We start from the raw sequence: 17,500 nt of genomic DNA on the forward strand, positions 1-17,500 counted from the left end.
ATAATGAACTAAATTTGCTGGTATCTTGGTTCTCCATTAAATCGAGCTTCCGTTGAAATTTTAAATGGCTAGTTGTAGGCAGCCCATTGTAAGTTCTATACAGATCGAATAAGAATAAATTTATGTGGAAAACTAAGGGTGCGTTCGATTAACCGTATTCCGGAATAGGAATACATGGAATAGAAGTTGGAAATTCTTCGTTTTTACGGAGATTCGCATTAAATTGTCAAACTACTGCGAAAATAATGCTATTTTAGACATCTGTATTATCCTTTGTTATTCTTATTCCGGAATGGGGTCAATCGAAGGCACCCTGAGAAAGAAAAAAAAAATGCCGCTGATGGGAGTTTAGAATAGTGACTTACAGAGGTACTCACGATTCTGTGTTGATTAGTTGATTGATTGACTGCAACACAATTAATATAAAACAAACACTAGGAAAAGTGGCGAAGGAACCTAAAAGACAACAATAGCCTTTTTATCATGGGTTTTTTGACAGAAGCTCAAGTAAAGCGTTCCCTTTTAACGGCTTGTTGGGTAGTCCCTCAGTTTCGATCGCTCCTCCTTGAATCAAGATTTTGCGGGGCTATTTTTTCTCCTCGCGCTCGACTAACTGAGGGGTGAAAGATGGACTCTCGTAGTCCACCTGACTTCGAGTGAGACAGAGAACGCACGTGACACCACGGCGACCATCTTAGTTCCACTGAGTTATGCGACGGCAGGGATGTTGTGTCGTCACCTGATCATCCAGGACCGGAAAATCAATTTATCTGAAAAACATTACAGACTTATGGGATCACGTGTGCGGCAAACAGCAAGCGTTGGGCTGAAATTTGCGTTTCACCAAAAATCAGAGATATTTATTTGATTGCAGCTCATTTCTTGACAGTTATTTTCCTCTCTCCAAACGTATTTTAACTGCTTAACGTTTGGCGTTTTGAAGCAACAAGGGTACTAAAGATATGATTGTAATAGCATTTTATCAGGTTTTTGCGGGTCTCCGTAAAAACGAAGTATTTGTAATTTCTATTCCATGTATTCCTATTCCGGAATACGGTCAATCGAACGCACCCTATTGGATGGGCATACTCTCAGGGGTCAATGGGTTACTGCGAACATACTTAGTTTTTGACTGAGTGGAACCCATTCGCACCTTAAACGCCCTAGGACGCCCCCCATTGACGAGTAAAATTGTCTGGCCTTAGACAGAGTAAAATAAATACTATTAAGTCTCTCTCTCAGGGGTCAATGGGTAAAACTGCTTGAAAGAGAGAGAGAATTTAGGATAAGGTAATTTTCATGCTTTTATGACAAGGAGCTGCTAGTCGTTTCACGTTTTGGACTTTACTTGAATAATTTGGTGGAAGACCTCAACGTTCTTCAGTACTGGGAAATACGTCTTGATGAGGATTGAAAAGAAAAACGAGGCTCGACCATGTAACTCTTGGAAACACAAGAAAGTTATGATGCCCAGTGATCTTGTGGCCTGGGTGTCCTGTGAAAAACACGTGATAACTCTCTAGAAGAGATTGCGTAACACAGGTAGAAAATCCAAGAGAGGACGGACGAAGCTTTTGAGGGGTGAGTTTTCGATGGCACCATGTATGCTATATTTTGCAGTTGGTTTCTTTAGCACCTATAGATGATAACCTTCGCTAGAGTCTCAACTATTACAACTTTTCAGCGTAAGTTCCGAGTTTAATTTACTTGAAATTACAATGATGTCTTCAGTAACATTACTAACTCAATAATCTACTTCAAGTTTTAGTGGCAACAAAGTTGGACACCGTTTCTACCTCTGTTTGGTAGTGCATCATTAATCCAACGATTTGAAGAAAGTTACAAGTCAAGGTAACAAGAAGAATACCAGTTGAATACCAGTTGCACTACGCATGGTCTGTCAAAGCTAAAAATTTTGCAGTGCAAGCGATACCGGAAGTGAATACGACAAGAGGCTGATTTTTGGTTTCTGCGATCACTACAGCCAACTGTTTTCCATAATTCTCAGAAAATTTTCAACCAGGATCAACTTTTTAATTGCAAAGTTAAAAAGTTCAGTTGCGTATAAAAGAGATAACCGTGCTTCGGTGACGTTACCAATTTCCGCAAAATCTATACGAGTCAAGTTCAGCGTGTTTATAGTCGCACTCGAATACAATTCCTCAGTAGCATTCAAGACTTCCTTTGTGTGTCGCGAGGAGTGTACTTCGAAACACAAGGTCACGTTTTTTTGGCTATGTTAATTAACAACCCAGTTGAAGACATGTTAGAAGTTCATTTCTTCGCGATTCGAGCGACTTCCTAAAACAGCGAAAAACAGCAAGCTTCAGTGATGCGTTAACCAATCGGTCCTCCGAGGTGATGATGTCAGAGATGTGTCTTAGGCTGCATCTCTATTTATTTTTTTCTATTGCTCATAGTTTCTTTAGTGTACAAATTGTTGCTTGGTCTTTAGCAAGAATATGCTTTGTTCCAGAGTTAATAGAGCATCCAGTTAAACCATCACGTGAATTTTCATATGTGGTCTTTTCAGTTTTCAAGCGTGTCTTTTGATTGTACCTAATTTGAATTGGACATTTTAATACCATTAGGTAATTAGGGAAGCAAAGCGATTACTAATGCATGAGTGTTCTTGATGCAGTTTTGATCATCTCAGTCTATATCCTGTCGGTTTTCCACGAATTTTAGCTGACCTTAACCCCTCACTGCCGACATAATTCAGATTTCAGAATCAAAAGCCGTTGCACTCCTTTTATTTCACTACCTCGAAAAGCATTACAAGTAACTACTGATATTTAACATTTAACCTTATTCTCTTCCTCCAGCGTTTCCTGCACTATGGCTTCACTGAGCGGCATCAGGTGGCTTTTGTACTCGACCGTCCTGTTTAGTTTCCTTGAGTGTGAATCAGCGAATGGCAACCATACAACAGAACAGCCTTTTCCTTTTTCCAACATGTCAGAAGTGTCTCTGTGCGCTTGCCTTGATAGCCAGCACAGAATTTATAATTTAGCGAGTCTAGCGAAATCAGGGGGAAGTCCAAGGTTTGTAAAGCACATCATAAGTTTGTCGACACGTTTCAGAGAAATTGTTGTGCTCACCAGTGTTGTGAAATTTTACCGAGAGTGTGGCGTTTGTCGTAATTCCTACCTTTCATGTTCTTCTGTGCTCTACGGGTCTTTTAAATGAATCCTCTTTAGTTAGATCATTCTCAGTTTAAGGTAATTCCTTAGTATTGCATTGCGCATCCCTACTGCGCACGATTTTCGCGTCATTAGCGCGCGCTCATGAGCACGTGCGCATACAAAACGTAAGAGATTTCGCTCAAACTAAACCCGATAGCGAAATAAATGTTCCTTTTCTCTCAAACGAGCACGGTGACCTTCGATTTTTTTTTTCAGGTATTTGCTAAGAACAGTCTAATAAAGAACATATTTGAAGAAGAAAAAAAGTTTGATAGTAGAACATGAATTTTTTTTTGGAAAACAGTTCCGCACTGGGTGTATTTTATCCAAGGCGAGGACTTCGAGCTAACCACGGAGCTGTCCCAAAAAGTGCACTATTCCCACAACCAGAGAATCAAAGACGGCGAAAATGAAGCAATACTGCTTATGTGAACAAAAGAAGCTTTATTTTCAAAATGAAATTTTGTGTCTCTGAAGTAACCAAGACTTAATTCTGTATAAAATCGATTCGAATTTTTAAGGCGAAAACAGTAAAAATGCCCAATTTTAAGAGCCTGCTGACGCGTAAACAAGCACGGTGACCCCATTTTTTATTGCATTTTTTTAATGTTCATATCATGAATGTTAATTATGCCAAGTTTCCAAAAAAGTTTGATAGTAGAACAATTTCAAGGGAATTACGTTAAATAAATTCCACTGAATAAAGCAAGTGACATTTTAGTTAACTTTAAGTATATTATCCATGAACAGTTAATTGATATTTGCCCAACAGGTTTACTGTAAAAGCAGAGGATGGATATTGGTACAGCTACAATCCATGCAAATCATTTACGTTGGGGACGTTTGGAGACTGCTCCGGAAGTGATGTTGCTGTAAGTTGTGATTGTCGAGCAACAGGCATCGAGAATTGCATTGTGAGAAATGTTTTAGGGCCGAATACCACTTACTGTTTAAAATTAATGTCTAAAAGTAAATTCTTTACTGAATTAGCTGATGCTGATTAACTTAAAAACTACAATATTTTGATCAAACATATAGAGTGCCCTGACTGCGATATTTGACAAGACTGTAGAGCTGAAATTAGGCGAGAACTTCGCGACCACATTGATGGACAAATACAATCCTTTTGGTTTTTATGTCAACTCTTTCTTTACCCCAGCAACCTTGCCTTGTTTCGGAGCGTATGAAGGTGGCGCCAATCCAAGAGATCCTTAATTTTTTCTAGGTTTTGGTGTCTTGACGTTCTTGACAGTCATCCTCAACAGATGCCGTTAGAAAACGATCGACGATTCTAAGAGTTTAAAATATTTGTAGTTAAATAATTTATATTTCATGATAGACGATTTTTAGCACTATCTTTCTGTGATCAGCCACTTCTCGACAGGATAATATTTTTACGTATGTACTACCTATTACGAAGAAAATACTTTGAATAACAATATTTCTTGTGAACTGGCCATGATAAACCGCACTCAACTTAACCATATTTTGTGCATAATGCTCCTGTGTCCTAAAGTTGTCTGGTGTTTTAGATTTGCAGGTGGACTAATGACACGCTTTATGAGGACATAGGATCTCAGAATAGTGCAAGGTGTGGCCTTGCCTCTCAACGTACAATGAAATTGGTGTATACGTAAGTATTTCTTTATTTATCTCATTTTTATTGTTTGTTTCGTTCCTTGTATGTTGTGATAACGTTTTGCAATCTGTGGCCATTGTAGCAAAGGAAGCCTGTGGCATTCTGAAGTCCATCTAAAATGCGATCCTGAAAGGAAAAGCATTCAATCTGCCGAGTTTACAGTTATTACAGATCTTAAAGCTGGTGCTATGGTAAGTCTTGAACTAAAAGAACATTACATTTAATTATTGTCATTTGCGAAAAGTCTTTTTGAGAATTTTAAATTGATCAAGACAAAGAGCATTTAATTAATTGTGTTGTCTTTAAGTATAGGACCATAAATTTATGACGAGAGTTATCTATCGACCAATTGCAATAAAACAATAGAGAGCATACAACAAGAACGATATTGTGCTAACGAAAGAAGTCCACCTATCTACAGGAAGGAACTGTAAGAACTGACGTCAAAGCCTTAAAATAATTAATGCATTGTCTTTGGCTAAGAATACAGTTCCACATGAAGCGTTTCAAAACCAGTAAGGGAATCCGTCTGTCGTGATGCATTTGGGAGGTTGTTTTATCTTGAGTTGATGCAGCAAAACTTCTTCCAACTACAGTTTGTCTCCGCAGTGTTCAGAGGGCACATGAAATTAAGTGCGATTACCTTTTTGTGCATCTTGCTATATAAATCACTGTTTAACCTTAGAAAGACGGCTAGTCTGCTATCAGCAGGTCGGCTTACACACCGCTTATTTTCCGCGCACCATAAAGCGCCTGACGAATGAAACCGCTCAGATTTCCGAAACCGGTCTTGCTGTTTATCCTGAAACAGTTCTTATCAGAACTCCAATCCAGCCATTCCAAATGACGTTTTTGGAGCCATACATGCAAAAGTTAGTTCTAAACTAGCAAAAATATTTTTCATTGACGCTTATTTCTAGTCAGAACCAAAACAACTTCCCGAGTTTAATAAAACAAAATAAGGAGGGTGACAACATTACTCTCTTTTTTTGTCAGTTGCTTTTTGCTGCCTAATATTTCAATCTACTTGCATTGTCAATGCCGCAATGACAACATAAAATAATTTTGAAACCAATCACCAATGGCCTTGACAGCAAAATAGCTGTTAGCCATCCGAGTACGATGGAACGTTCCATGAAACCCTTTTACGAGAAATTAAATACCTTTTAACCTAAAGCTTGATATTCACACAAAAAAAAGGCAATATGAAACGCTTAAACAATGAAGCAAAGAGCGTCATTAAGTCAACGTTCAAAATCATTCTTGCAGCCCTCTTTTAAAACCTTCTAAAGACTCTTCTTGTGACACTTATGGTTCCTGTAAGATTTATATAATCAAATACAGGCTTAGTAATGCGGTTATAATAAGTCACTCAATACTTGAATCTGTGCTCTGGTCATCTTATTTCGTGTAAATGAAAAAAAAAAAACGCTTATTGGCCGCGAGATGAAAAAACGTATGTGAGGCATTTAAGGACGAACGAATAGCATTTCAGATAAAGTTTTGCCTTTGCACTGTTAACCCGCCGAAACGGATTTCCTCCGCGGAATTGGTAGGGAAATGTGAGCTAAAAATTCATGGAACGTTGTTATTTGATCGTATAGATCCACGTGACAGTCGTTTTCTTGGAAATGAATTGTTATCAATAATTTAATTCAGCTCTTTGGCTGGAACCTCAATTGATTTATGATGTGTACCTTTCGAACCATACTCTAATTCTTGTGCTGGTGAGGTAAATTATACACAGTCGTGAGCTTTTTAAACATGACTTGAAATCTTTCAAATTCAAATGGTTTGTTTGCACCTTCTCATCAGAAATTTTGTCTAAAGCACAACTGCGCGTGTCCAGATGGATGTCCAGAGGATCCTACAAAAAGATCGTCGGTGACAACTCCTAGTAAGTAATTCTTTTTTTTTTTTGGTAGAAGTGGTGCTAAGTTTAAACACGTTCTTCCAAGATTTCACCGGCAAATATATGTTTACATACAAAAGAATAAAGTAAGAAAGGACGATGAGAGTTCGTGGTGTAAAAAAGTTAACCCGATCCCCAAATTTGGTTGCAACACATACAAAAATCGAATTACCCATGGTATTTAATCAATATTTACACGCGATGTATAGTTAGCAACGATTCATCGAAGTGGAGGTGGCTAGTGGTGGTTATTTACCTCGCCGCTTCGCAGCTCGGGCCACCGACACTGGGGAGAAAAGTTGTTTTAGTATATACTAAAGAGTGAAGTAATATAGCACACAAAGATGATCTTAATTGATTTATTGCTGCAGAGATTACAACATTTTCGGGCGAAAATTCCGCGCGAATTGCTCGGAGGTGAATGGCAAGGGATATCCTGAGTTTGAGTAGCCAATCAGCGCGCGCCCTCAACGCTATCCATCTGTTTTGGTATATATTTAACAATTAGACCCGTAGCCCGCAAGGGTTACTGGTCAATAGCCCATGAGGCGAAGCCGAAGCCGAAGGGTCTAATTGTGCTTTGTCATCAATCATCAACTTTGCGGAATATCGCCTGATTTAAACCATCTCGGCCTCCGGCCTCGTTGGCTATGTATCAGGCGATATTCCGCGCGATTTCGCAGGGTATTTGTTAAATATAATCTCTGTCTTTTCAACCTCTCTGCTCACCTCAAATAGGGAAAAGGCTAGATTGGCCTGTCCTCTGCAATCTTATAATAACCAAAGGAAAGGAACTTTATTTAAGTGTCTAGTCGTTCTAGAGCTGGAGCGCTAATTGGGGACACTGTAAACTGAAATAAACAATCAAGGTAAATCAAGTCAAATGTTGGTTGTTGAGGAGAGCGGAAACCCGAGTGCCCGGAGAAAACCTCTCGATGCAGAGTACCAACAAACTCAACCCACATATGACGCCGAGTCTGGGAATCGAACCCGGGCCACATTGGTGGGAGGCGAGTGCTCTCACCACTGCACCATCTCTGCACCCCAATTATTGATGAGGTTTTTGTTGTATCAGGGACAGAACACTGACTCCGCTATACGACATTCAATTATACGACGATTTAACGGACGATTTAAAGTTACAAGAGTAATGTAACTGCTTTTTAAAGAAGGAAAATATGCAAAATGTGACTTGAAATGACTGAACTCACTGACAGGCACTGCTAGCCAACAACGCACGTAACCTACAAATTCGTGAATTATCTTCTTTTATATTTGTCACTGATTGACCGATCGATAGAATACACTGCCTGGCAGAGCACAAGGACAACTGCACCTTCCAGGACAACAAAGAAAACAACTCGGGCAATAACAGAGAAGGCTACTTCGCCTTCCAGAACATCTGGGAAAACATCTAGTTCAACAAATGGGACAACTGGCTTTTCTCTGTATACAATGTATACCTTTGTACCACCATTTCAAGGTTCGTAGTATTCTGTTGTAGACACTGTTGCATCCAAACAGCCTGTCATGACCGGCAGCATTTGAAAACCTCTTCACTTTTTATGAGCAGCGGATAGTTTATCTGGATGGGTTGAAAATAAAATTGGGCTTTGAGAGATTTTACTCAACTGTCCGCACCAATACAACGCTTATGCAAAGATGTTTATTTCTCCTTCATAGATAATAAAGACCTCTACCACAGTTGACCTTTGCTAAAGAAGAACCATCACAGAACGGCCTTTTTACCTCCTCACAAAAGATGAAACCCCAGATCCGAAATACACACTTATTAATAAAAAAACCTTTTTTTTAAAAACAGTTTTCTGCATAAGAGATCTAGAAGGACTATGGGAATAAAGGATATTTCTTCGTCTTTGCAGGTTTTCCATATGAGTCGCAGTTGACGCCGCTAGCGATTTCCCTTGTAGCACTCGGAATTGTGTTCTTCGTAATGCTTGCAGTCCTCTCAATACGTTTTTGTATCAGGCGTTGGGGCCATAACGACGGCAATGACGTCAAGCAACACCTCTTAGCTGGTGCACAGAGTGCCGTCGATGTAACTAAAAACATTTGTCCTAAATCAGATGATGGTGGCAGAACTAAAAATCTACTCAATGCATCTCAACCACTTCCAGTGAGCTCGCCGAACTTGGACTGCAACATTACGGTGTCTAAGAAAGATGACTTCAACGAAGTTAAGATAGCTAGCGGGCCTGTTTGATTTGGAGACGTGGTTACTGAAAAATGGCACGAAGAAAAAAAAAGTCGCAAAAGAACCATAGACGGCTGCAGCTTTTAATTGGCTTCAAACAAATTTGCGTTTATCAAACTGCTGTAACAACTTAAATAAAGAATAAAGCCTCGATACAACAAACCCCATGAATTAAATAACGAACTAAATTTGCTGGTATCTTGGTTCTACATTAAATGGAGCTTCCGTCGAAATGTTAAATGGCTAGTTGTAGGCACCCCATTCTAAGTTCTATACAGATCGAATAAGAATAAATTTATGTGGAAAACTAAGGGTGCGTTCGATTAACCGTATTCCGGAATAGAAATACATGGAATAGAAGTTAGAAATTCTTCGTTTTTACGGAGATTCACATTAAATTGTCAAACTACTGCTAAAATAATGCTATTTTAGACATCTTTATTATCCTTTGTTATTCTTATTCCGGAATTATAGGGTCAATCGAACACACCCTGAGAGTGGAAAAAGAAAAATGCCGCTGACGAGAGTTAATAGTGACTTACAAAGGTACTCACGATTCTGTGTTGATTAGTTGATTGATTGACTGCAACACAATTAATATAAAACAAACACTAGGAAAAGTGGCGAAGGATCCTAAAAGACAACTATGGCCTTTTTACCATGGGTTTTTTCACAGAAGCTCAAGTAAAGCGTTCCCTTTTAACGGCTTGGTCGGTAGTCCCTCAGTTTCGATCGCTCCTCCTTGAATCAAGATTTTGCGGGGCCATTTTTTCTCCTCGCGCTCGACTTATTGAGCGGCGAAAGATGGACTGCTCGTAGTCCACATGACTTCGAGTGAGACAGAGAACGCACGTGACACCACGGCGACCATCTTAGTTTCATCGAGCCATGCGACGGCAGTGATGTTGTGTCGTCAACTGATTATCCAGGCACGGCAAACCGATTTTTCTGAAAAACACTACAGACTTATGGGATCGCGTATGCGGCAAACAGCAAACGTTGGGCTGAAATTTGCGTTTCACCAAAAATCAAAGAAATCTATTTGATTTCAGTTCATTTCTTGACAATTCTTTTCCTCCCTCCAAACGTATTTTGACGTATTCCATTGACGAGTGAGGTCGTCTGGCGTTAGAGTAAAATCAATCTATTAAGGGTGTGTTCGATTGACCCTATTCCGAAATAAGAATGCGTGGGGTGATTATTTAATGAAGGTATGTTTGGCGTTTTGAAGCAACAAGGGTACTTAAGGTATAATTATAATAGCATTTTAGCAGGTTTTTTGACAATTTTAATGTGGGTCTCTGTAAAAACGAAGTATTTATAATTTCTATTCCATGTATTCCTATTCCGGAATACGGTCAATCGAACGCACCCTATTGGATGGGCATACTCTCAGGGGTCAATGGGTTACTGCGAACATAGTTAGTTTTTGACTGAGTGGAACCCATTCGCACCTTAAACGCCCTAGGACGCCCCCCATTGACGAGTAAAATTGTCTGGCCTTAGACAGAGTAAAATAAATACTATTAAGTCTCTCTCTCAGGGGTCAATGGGTTAAACTGCTTGAAAGAGAGAGAGAATTTAGGATAAGGTGATTTTCATGCTTTTATGACAAGGAGCTGCTTGTCGTTTCACGTTTTCTTGACTGGACTTTACTTGAATAATTTGGTGGACGACCTCAACGTTCTTCAGTACTGGGAAATACGTCTTGATGAGGACTGAAAAGAAAAACGAGGCTCGACCATGTAACTCGTGGAAACACAAGAAAGTTATGATGCCCAGTGATCTTGTGGCATGGGTGTCCTGTGAAAAACACGTGATAACTCTCTAGAAGAGATTGCGTGACACAGGTAGAAAATCCTAGAGATGACGGACGAAGCTTTTGAGGGGTGAGTTTTCGATAGCACAATGTATGCTATATTTTGCAGCTGGTTTCTTTGGCACCTATAGATGATAACTTTCGCTAGAGTCTCAATTATTACAACGTTTCAGCGTAAGTTCCGAGTTTAATTTACTTGAAATTACAATGATGTCTTCAGTCAACATTATTAACTCAAAAATCTACTTTAAGTTTTAGTGGCAACAAAGTTGGACACCGTTGCTACCTCTGTTTGGTAGTGCATCATTAATCCAACCATTTGAAGAAAGTTACAAGTCAAGGTAACAAGAAGAATACCAGTTGCACTACGCATGGTCTGTCAAGGCTAAAAATGTTGCAGTGTAAGCGATACCGGAAGTGAATACGACAAGAAGCTGATTTCTGGTTTCTGCGATCACTACAGCCAACTGTTTTCCATAATTCTCAGTAACGTTTCAGCCAGGAACAACTTTTTAATTGGTTAGGGTTAGGGTTAGTTAGGGTTAAAAACTTCAGTTGCGTATAAAGGAGATAACCGTGCTTCGGTGACGTTAGCAATTTCCGCGAAATCTATACCAGTCAGGTTCAGCATGTTTATAGTCGCACTCGAATACAATTCCTCAGTAGCATACACGACTTCCTTTGTTTTTCGCGAGGAGTGTACTTCGAAACACAGGGCCATGTTTTTTTGGCCATGTTAATTAACAATTGCCCAGTTGAAGACATGTTAGAAGTTCATGTTGTTTTGCTCCCGATTTGAGCGACTTCCCTAACACAGCAAAAACAGCAAGCGTCAGTGAGGCGTTAACCTATCGGTCTGCCGGGGTGATGATGTCAGAGATGTGTCTTGGGCTGCATCTCTCATGATTTATTGGCTACATTGCCCATAGTGTCTTTAGCATTCAAGACTTCCTTTGTGTGTCGCGAGGAGTGTACTTCGAAACACAAGGTCACGTTTTTTTGGCTATGTTAATTAACAACCCAGTTGAAGACATGTTAGAAGTTCATTTCTTCGCGATTCGAGCGACTTCCTAACACAGCGAAAAACAGCAAGCTTCAGTGATGCGTTAACCTATCGGTCCTCCGAGGTGATGATGTCAGAGATGTGTCTTAGGCTGCATCTCTATTTATTTTTTTCTATTGCTCATAGTTTCTTCAGTGTACAAATTGTTGCTTGGTCTTTAGCAAGAATATGCTTTGTTCCAGAGTTAATAGAACATTCAGTTAAACCCTCACGTGAATTGTCATATGTGGTCTCTTCAGTTTTTATTGTGCCTAATTTTAAGTGGACATTTTAATATAGTTAGGTAATTGGAGAAGCAAAGCGATTACTAATACATGAGTGTTCTTGATGCAGCTTTGATCATCTCAGTCTATATCCTGTCGATTTTCCACGAATTTAGCTGACCTTATCCCCGCACTGACGACATAATTCAGAAGTTGCACTGCCTTAATTTCACTACCTCGAAAAGCATTGCAAGTAAATACTGATATTTAATATTTAACATTATTCTCTTCCTCCAGCGTTTGCTGCACTATGGCTTCACTAAGCGTCATCAGGTGGCTTTTGTGCTCGACCTTGCTATTTGGTTTCCTTGAGTTTGAACCAGCGAATGGAAACCATACAACAGACCAGCCTTTTCCTTTTCCCAACATGTCAGAAGTTTCTCTGTGCGCTTGCCTTGATAGCCAGCACAGAATTTATAATTTAGCGAGCCTAGCGAAATCAGGGGGAAGTCCAAGGTTTGTAGAGCACATCATAAGTTTGTCGACACGTTTCAATGAAATTGTTGTGTTCACCAGTGTTGTGAAATTTCACCGCCTGTGTGGCGTTTGTCGTAATTCCTACCTTTCATGTTCTTCTGTGGTCTACGGCTCTTCTAAATAAATCCTCTTTAGTTACGTCATTCTCTGTTTAAAGAAATTCCACTGATTAAAGCAAGTGACATTTTAGTCAACTTTAAGAAAATAGAAAGTATATTATCCATGAACAGTTAATTTATATTTGCCCAACAGGTTTACTGCAAAAGCAAAGGATAGCTATTGGTACAGCTACAATCCATGCAAATCATTTACGTTGGGGACGTTTGGAGACTGCTCCGGAGGTGATGTTGCTGTAAGTTGTGATTATCAAGCAACGGGCATCGAGAATTGCATTGTGAGAAATGTTTTAGGGCCGAATACCACCTACTGTTTAAAATTAATGTCTAAAAGTAAATTCTTTACTGAGTTTGCTGATGCTGATTAACCTAAGAACTACAATATTTTGATCATACATCGTGTGTGCCCTGACTGCGATATTTGACGAGAGTGTAAAGCTGAAATTAGTTGAGAACTTCGCGACCACATTGATGGACAAATACAATCCTTTTGGTTTTTATGTTAAATCTTTCTTTACCCCAGCAACTTTGCTTTGTTTGGGAACGTATGAAGGTGGCGTCAATCCAAGAGATCCTTAATGTTTTTTAGGTTTTGGTGTCTTGACGTTCTTGACAGTCATCCTCAACAGATGCCGTTAGAAAATCATCCACGGCGGCAATGCAAGTCTTGAAAGTGCCATCTCACTTAAGACGATTCTAAGAGTTTGAAATATTTGTACTTAAATAATTTATATTTAATGATAGAGGATTTTTAGCACTACCTTTCTGTGATCAGCCACTTCTCGACTGGATAATTTTTTTATGTATGTACTACCTACTACGAAGAAAACACTGTGAATAATAATATTTCTTCTCAACTGGCCATTATAAACCGCACTCAACTTAGCCATATTTTGTGCAAAAGGCTCCTATATCCTAAAGTTGTCTGGTGTTTTAGATTTGCAGGTGGACTAATGACCCAAGTTATTGGGACATAGGATCTCAGAAAAGTGCAAGGTGTGCCCATACCTCTCAACGTACAATGAAATTGGTGTATACGTAAGTATTTCTTTATTTATCTCATTTTTATTGTTTGTTTCGTTCCTTGTATGTAGTTGTTTTTGAGAACATAGGACAGCCGTTGTCTACCACATGTGGCCGCAAAAGATAGTAGATAGTCATGGAGGACGAAAACATTTAAGAATGGACGAAAATGAACTAAAATATTTAACAATGGACGAACACCGCTATTAAGGTGATAACGTTTTGCAATCTGTGGCCATTTTAGCAAAGGAAGCCAGTGGCATTCTGAGGTCCATCTAAAATGCGATCCCGAAAGGAAAGGCATTCAAGATGCGGAGTTTACAGTTATTACAGATGTTAAAGCTGGTGCTATGGTAAGTCTTAAACTAAAAGAACATTACATTTAATTATCGTCATTTGGCAAAATTCTTTTTCGGGATTTTGCATTGATCAAGACGAAGAGTATTTAATTAATTTTGATGTCTTTAAGTATAGGACCATAAATGTATGACGAGAGTTATCTATCGACCAATTACAATAAAACAATAGAGAGCATACAACAAGGACGATATTGTGCTAACGTAAGAAGTCCAACTATCTACAGAAAGGAACTGTAAGCACTGACGCTTAAGCCTAAAAATAATTAATGCATTGTTTTTGGCTAAGAATACAGTTCCACATGAAGCGTTTCAAAACCAGTAAGGGAATCCGTCAGTCGTAAGGCAAGTGGGAGGATGTTTTATCTTGTGTTGATGCAGCAAAACTTCTTCCGACTACAGCTTGTCTCCTCAATGTTCAGAGGGCACATGAAATTAAATTGAAGTGCGATTACCTTTTTGTGTTTCTTGTTATATAAATCACTGTTTAACCTTAGAAAGACGGCTAGTCTGCTATGAGCAGGCCATGTCGGCTTACACACCGCTTATTTTCCGCGCACCATAGAGCACCTGACAAATGAAACTGCTCAGATTTCCGAAACCGGTCTTGCTGTTTATCCTGAAACAGTTCTTATCAGAACTCCAATCCAGCCATTCCAAATGATGTTTTTTGCAGCCATACTTGCAAAAGTTACTTTTAAACTAGCAAAAATATTTTTCATTGATGCTTATTTCTAGTCAGAACCAGAAGAACTTCCCGAGTCTAATACAACAAAATGAGGAGGATGACAACATTACTCTCTTTTTTTGTCCGTTGCTTTTTGCTGCCTAATTTTTCAATCTACTTGCATTGTCAATGCAATGACAACATAAAATAATTTTGAAACCAATCACCAAAGGCCTTGACGGCAAAGTATTTGTTAGCCATCCGAGTACGATGGAAGGTTCCATGAAACCCTTTTACGAGAAATTAGATACCTTTTAACCTAAAGCTTGACATTCACACAAAAAGAAAACAATATGAAACGCTTAAACAATGAACCAAAGAGGGTCATTAAGTCAGCGTTCAAAATCATTCTTGCAGCCTTCTTTTAAAACCTTCTAAAGACTCTCTTTGTAACACTCATGGTTCTTGTAAGATTTATATAATCAAATACAAGCTTAATAATGCTGTTATAATAAATCACTCAATACTTGAATCTGTGCTCTGGTCATCTTATTTCGTGTAAATGGAAAAAAAAAACGCTTATTCGCCGCGAGATGAAAAAACGTATGTGACGCATTTAAGTACGAAGGAATAGCATTTCGGAGAAAGTTTCGCCTTTGCATTATTAACCCGAGGAAGCGGATTTCCTCGGAGTTGGTAAAGAAATGTGAGCTAAAAATTCATGGAACGTTGTCATTTGATCGTATAGATCCACGTAACAGTCGTTTTCTTGAAAATGAATTGTCATCAATAATTTAATTCAGCTCTTTGGCTGGAACCTCAATTGTTTATGATGTGTACCTTTCGAATCATACTCTAATTCTTGTGCTGGTGAGGTAAATTATACACATTCGTGAGCTTCTCAAACATGACTTGAAATCTTTCAAATTCAAATGGTTTGTTTGCACCTTCTCATCAGAAATTTTGTCTAAAGCACAACTGCGCGTGTCCAGATGGGTGTCCAGAAGATCCTACAAAAAGATCGTCGGTGACAACTCCTAGTAAGTAAATATGTTTTTTTGGTAGAAGTGGTGCTAAGTTTAAACACGTTCTTCCAAGATTTCACCGGCAAATATATGTTTACATAGAAAAGAATAAAGTAAGAAAGGGCGGTGAGAATTCGTGGTGTAAAAAAGTTAACCCGATCCCCAAATTTGGTTACAACAGGTACAAAACTCGAAACACCCATGGTATTTAACCAATATTTACACGCGATGTATAGTTAGCAACGATTCATCGAAGTTGAGGTGGCTTGTGGTGGTTATTTACCTCGCCGCTTCGCAGCTCGGGCCACCGACACTGGGGTGAATAGTTGTTTTAGTATATACTGAAGAGTGAAGGAATATAGCACAAAAAGGTGTTTGATTTATTGCTGCTGAGATTACAACATTTTCGGGCGAATTGCTCGGAGGTGAATGGCAAGGGATATCCGGCTTCGCGGCTCGGTAAATATCCACCACTAGCCACCGACACTGAGGTGAATAGTTGATTTAGTATATACTAAAACGGTGAGATAAGATAGCACAAAAAGATGATTTTAACTCATTTATTCCTGCACAGATTACAACATTTTCGGGCGCGAATTCAGTGCGAATTGCTCGGAGGTGAATAGCGAAGGATATCCAGAGTTTGAGTAGCCAATCAGCGTGCAAGTTCAACGCTATCCACTGTTTTAGTATATACTAACAATGGATATCCGGAGTTTGAGTAGCCAATCAGCGCGCGTGTTCAACGCTATCCACTGTTTTGGTATATACATATATGCTATCCGGCTGGGAGGTCCCTTTAGGGAAAAACTGTGCTCGAGGTCTTGAGTACGGCCCGAGGCCGCAGGCCGAGGGACGTACTCAAGGCCGAGGGCACAGTTTTTCTCTATACGGACAGACCTAAGCCGGTGAATAACGCATTTATTTCTTCTGCTTTTTTTTGTCTGAAAATGAACAGGGCAAACTGGTTTGCAAAAAGTCTTTCTCCGCGCTCTACGTCGCACTGTCACAGTTGAAATTAACTTATAACTTAAAAAAGCGCTCCGATCGCAAAGCTCAAAGAAAAATGATAGATTAACGGTAAAACAGAACTTCAAATATATCTTGGTGCAATAAATATATAAAAAGAAACAAACAGTTATATTTCATGGCATGAACAGAGAATCGAGCTAAACAAACTAAACAATGATGTTTGAAAAAATCGTACAAACAGGCCAATAATTTTCTACGTAAATTTCTAAGTATCCGATTGAGGCCCCCCTGTGGAAAAAGAGTTATAACTTGTTAAAATTAGTTCACTGCGTTGCGCTTTGTTTGACTATTTTAGCGACGAATCCGTACTTTCTTTAAGTAATGGTCCGGCTAAGAAGCAGGCAGCCCAGCGGCAAAAGTACTTAGAAGCTGCGAAATATTAATTTTTAATTTCACTCCAATCGAGGCATCTGATTGGCTAATATCGGAAAATGTCGAAAATAGATGAGAAAAAAATGAAAAAAAAGCCTTTTTTGGATTTCTTCTTCCCTATGCCCTTGATCTCTGTCTCTCGGCCAAATTTGGGCATTGTTCTATGCGCCAATCAAATGGCGCATAGAATCTTGACGATATTTACAAACATAGTTTTTGAAGGCATAATGATTTGTTCTACGAAACAGAATCTAATTTTTTTAGACGGCAAGTCGATTACATTTTTCATTGAAATTCAAATTTCGCGCTTTAAGCTGCTTACACCAATGGGAACAG

General features: G+C 39.1%; 2 protein-coding genes across 24 annotated transcripts in view; both read left to right on the forward strand.

Annotated features, from left to right (window-relative positions):
• Window positions 1–9,113, forward strand: part of LOC138052330 (uncharacterized) — a 26,611-nt gene extending 17,498 nt beyond the window's left edge. For 7 of the 12 annotated variants that reach the window (XM_068898760.1, XM_068898767.1, XM_068898761.1 and 4 more), the window contains 5 exons: window positions 4,718–4,818; window positions 4,907–5,015; window positions 6,640–6,721; window positions 8,037–8,219; window positions 8,620–9,113. In XM_068898760.1, the coding sequence (XP_068754861.1) occupies window positions 4,718–4,818; window positions 4,907–5,015; window positions 6,640–6,721; window positions 8,037–8,219; window positions 8,620–8,960 (816 nt within the window). In that variant the 3' untranslated portion in view covers window positions 8,961–9,113. Of the gene's footprint in view, window positions 1–1,149; window positions 1,686–1,762; window positions 1,852–2,080; window positions 2,359–2,825; window positions 3,045–3,957; window positions 4,058–4,717; window positions 4,819–4,906; window positions 5,016–6,639; window positions 6,722–8,036; window positions 8,220–8,619 lie in introns of those variants that run through there. The other 5 variants (XM_068898757.1, XM_068898758.1, XM_068898755.1 and 2 more) reach the window with 5 other exon arrangements.
• Window positions 9,114–10,281: 1,168 nt separating this feature from the next.
• Window positions 10,282–17,500, forward strand: part of LOC138052333 (uncharacterized) — a 23,912-nt gene continuing 16,693 nt past the window's right edge. For 2 of the 12 annotated variants that reach the window (XM_068898775.1, XM_068898769.1), the window contains exons 1-7: window positions 10,287–10,840; window positions 11,023–11,111; window positions 12,334–12,552; window positions 12,826–12,925; window positions 13,627–13,727; window positions 13,957–14,065; window positions 15,694–15,775. In XM_068898775.1, coding sequence (XP_068754876.1) covers window positions 12,347–12,552; window positions 12,826–12,925; window positions 13,627–13,727; window positions 13,957–14,065; window positions 15,694–15,775 — 598 coding nt within the window. In that variant the 5' untranslated portion in view covers window positions 10,287–10,840; window positions 11,023–11,111; window positions 12,334–12,346. Of the gene's footprint in view, window positions 10,945–11,022; window positions 11,302–12,333; window positions 12,553–12,825; window positions 12,926–13,626; window positions 13,728–13,956; window positions 14,066–15,693; window positions 15,776–17,500 lie in introns of all 12 variants that reach the window. The other 10 variants (XM_068898777.1, XM_068898776.1, XM_068898773.1 and 7 more) reach the window with 9 other exon arrangements.

The sequence above is a fragment of the Montipora capricornis genome, chromosome 6 (assembly GCF_036669925.1).
Source record: "Montipora capricornis isolate CH-2021 chromosome 6, ASM3666992v2, whole genome shotgun sequence".
Lineage (NCBI taxonomy): Eukaryota > Metazoa > Cnidaria > Anthozoa > Scleractinia > Acroporidae > Montipora > Montipora capricornis.